Source organism: Acyrthosiphon pisum, chromosome X (assembly GCF_005508785.2).
Source record: "Acyrthosiphon pisum isolate AL4f chromosome X, pea_aphid_22Mar2018_4r6ur, whole genome shotgun sequence".
In the NCBI taxonomy this organism is placed as follows: Eukaryota; Metazoa; Arthropoda; class Insecta; order Hemiptera; family Aphididae; genus Acyrthosiphon; species Acyrthosiphon pisum.
This window is the reverse complement of record NC_042493.1, coordinates 102379843-102382417: the sequence shown is the minus strand read 5'-3', so window position 1 is coordinate 102382417 and position 2575 is coordinate 102379843. Positions and strand designations below refer to the sequence as shown.

General features: G+C 36.7%; 1 protein-coding gene across 2 annotated transcripts; it reads left to right on the top strand.

Annotated features, from left to right (window-relative positions):
• The first annotated feature begins 911 nt into the window (after positions 1–911).
• Positions 912–2358, top strand: LOC100575792 (small ubiquitin-related modifier-like). 2 transcript variants are annotated; one of them, XM_008185138.3, is made up of 2 exons: positions 912–1378; positions 1602–2037. In XM_008185138.3, exon 2 carries the CDS (start codon positions 1606–1608, stop codon positions 1948–1950), a length of 345 nt encoding a protein of 114 aa, XP_008183360.1. In that variant the 5' UTR covers positions 912–1378; positions 1602–1605; the 3' UTR covers positions 1951–2037. The 2 variants fall into 2 exon arrangements, with proteins under 2 accessions (XP_008183360.1, XP_003244725.1); XM_003244677.4 differs by having other exon boundaries at positions 942–1373; positions 1602–2358.
• The last annotated feature ends 217 nt before the right edge of the window (positions 2359–2575 follow it).

The following is a 2575-nucleotide window of genomic DNA, read 5'->3' as shown; positions in this document are numbered from 1 at the left end:
GTCACCCAGTATATTAGTTAGTTTTATTAGTTATAAAATATCCACAGTTATTGAGATTCATTTCGGTAGACATTTTTCTAGATTCATCGTTGGTCAACCATACTAATCTAAGGCTCTACATAGGTATCATGGGTATGCTATGCCACCATTTTGCCACTCGTTTATCAATGATAAAATAACAAAACAAAGGGGGAGAAATTCATATTCACCTAACATTATTAGTCGCAAAATGGCGGCGTAGCATACCTGTATCTTTAGTGCCCTAACTAATCGTGTCTGATACACATACCGTTTCTAATCTGTAACGATTAATAGATTTATGACACGAGCCGAATAAATTCAGATAACATAATTACAATGTAACGGATAGAGCTATTATACACGATAGGTATATTTGACGCCAACATGGCCGCCATCGCGGATATACAATTCATATTATTAATTTATATTTTATAATATCTGTAGCCGCCATTTAACAGTCAATCATTATTCCATTGTGACTGTCGACAATCTATCCACCAATTGTTTATAACGAAACCGTAGGAATAATAGAATAGTGGTTGTAAGCGTCTATGAAATATGAATGAAACGGGCGGCGGCGACACAGCGACGCGTAGTTGCCTCCATTATTATTAATTCTTAATCGGCTCGAGCAATACGCACGACGACCATCCGTAGTGCGACGTTGGATATTATGTCAGCCCACCGGCGGCGGTTTGTCGTCTGGTGCAACGCGCGCAAGACACTGTGGAGGTTAGGTTAGGTTAGGGCCCGCGTATTATGGCGGCAACTGTTGTTGTTGCCTTTGTTGCCGTCGCACGAAAAACGTGGTATCGGTGGACGCCGCACAGAGTACGGACGCGTCTCGGTCGCCAGTGTAGCCCAAACCAGTCGCGGGCCGCGGCGCGTCTCACCGAGCAGTCTCCCGTCGTAAATGTATGGCAAATAATAATATGTTTACTTTTTGTCCGAAAAAAGTCTACGGCACGACGTAATATTTTGTTTTCGAACATCAATAACGTAAAATCGGTTTTAAAATTTTTCGTCGTGACCGACCGTTACTAAGTGATTTGCGCCGTTGGCCCGTCGGTAACAGCGTCCGAATGCTGAGAACCACTGGCTTGTTCATACATACATATTATCTCTGCCGCCGCCGCCGCCGCTGACGCTGCGTATCACATTCCAGAAACGACCGTTCATTGTTGACGCTCAAGTTCCATTGCTGCGGCGCAAGTCTTCTGTGTTTGTTGTATTCGGTCCGCTCCTCAAGCGTCGGTCTCCAACCGTTTAGCCTTTGCTGTTCCTGTCGTGTAGATCTCCGTTTTGGAGGCCGTCAACGTCGATTAACCTCCTCTTGATTGAATCATCGAAACGTAAGGTGTCTTTTAAAATTTTCATAACAGTATTATTATAGGTACCAGGTACCTACTTGTTGTACCTACATGTAATCAAAAAAACCATAACTGCACGTAATTTAATTTCAAAGCTCAAACATCACAGTCCTCTGTAGAAAACCAGAATACCTGTCTTAAATATTTTAGTGTTTTTCTATATTTTCCAAGACATTATCATTAATTGTGCTTATGGTACTTTTGTTATAGAAAAATGGCGTCTGCATTCCCATTTGGAGCAGCCAACGGTGAGGCATCAAAAGATGAGAAGCCAAGTAGCACCACCAATGGAAAGGCTCCAGCAGCTGGTGATCAGCACATTCGTATACGGGTAATTACTAGTGATATGACAAACGAAGTACATTTCCGTTTAAGAAAAGAAGTACCGATGATCCGTATGAAGCGCGCATACGCCGAAAAGTTGGGTCATAACCTGAACGAGTTGCGCTATGTGTTCGATGGTCGTCGAATTACTGATACTGATACCCCGAAATCCCTCGGAATGGTCAACGATGACGTCGTTGAAATATACCAGGAAAGAACTGGTGGTGGTATGTAATGTTTGTAATGATTTATTTTTATCTTAATTCTTTAAAATTTGTATACAAAAAAGCAAAGGTATTTCATTGATTCCCTTTTATCTACATTTTATTTAAATTACCGTCAATTATTAAACAGTATATTTAACTTAAGTTAAAAAAAAAAGAAATGTTATTTAAAATTATATAATTTATTGAAGAATGTAAATTAAACAAATTGTTTTTAAAAATATTTTTAATGTATTTAACATAATTAGGAACTAACCTAAGACTAATAATTTGTAATATATACATACAATATTAATCAATTAAAATATTCATAACATAGTTTCTTAAATTTCAAATAATGATCGACCAATAATTGGTATAATTATTATGTTATAATTATTATAGATGTAGGTAAAACAATTGATGTTCCTTTTCCTATATATTTTTTTCAATAGCTGATCCATCATTGGATAATAATTAATAATATTTTGTATTTAATATAAAGGTTATCTTATATAATATTATATTATATTATATTATATTATCTAATAACTTACTTTTGTATTTTTTATTAATGGAATAAAGAACTGTTGAATATACAATCATGGCTAATTGATAATTGCACTTTCATATTTTACATTTTGGAAAATTCCTACC

Bases quoted from the DNA above. Each gene is read 5' to 3' on its own strand.
- LOC100575792 (XM_003244677.4), top strand. From the start codon at position 1,606: ATGGCGTCTGCATTCCCATTTGGAGCAGCCAACGGTGAGGCATCAAAA.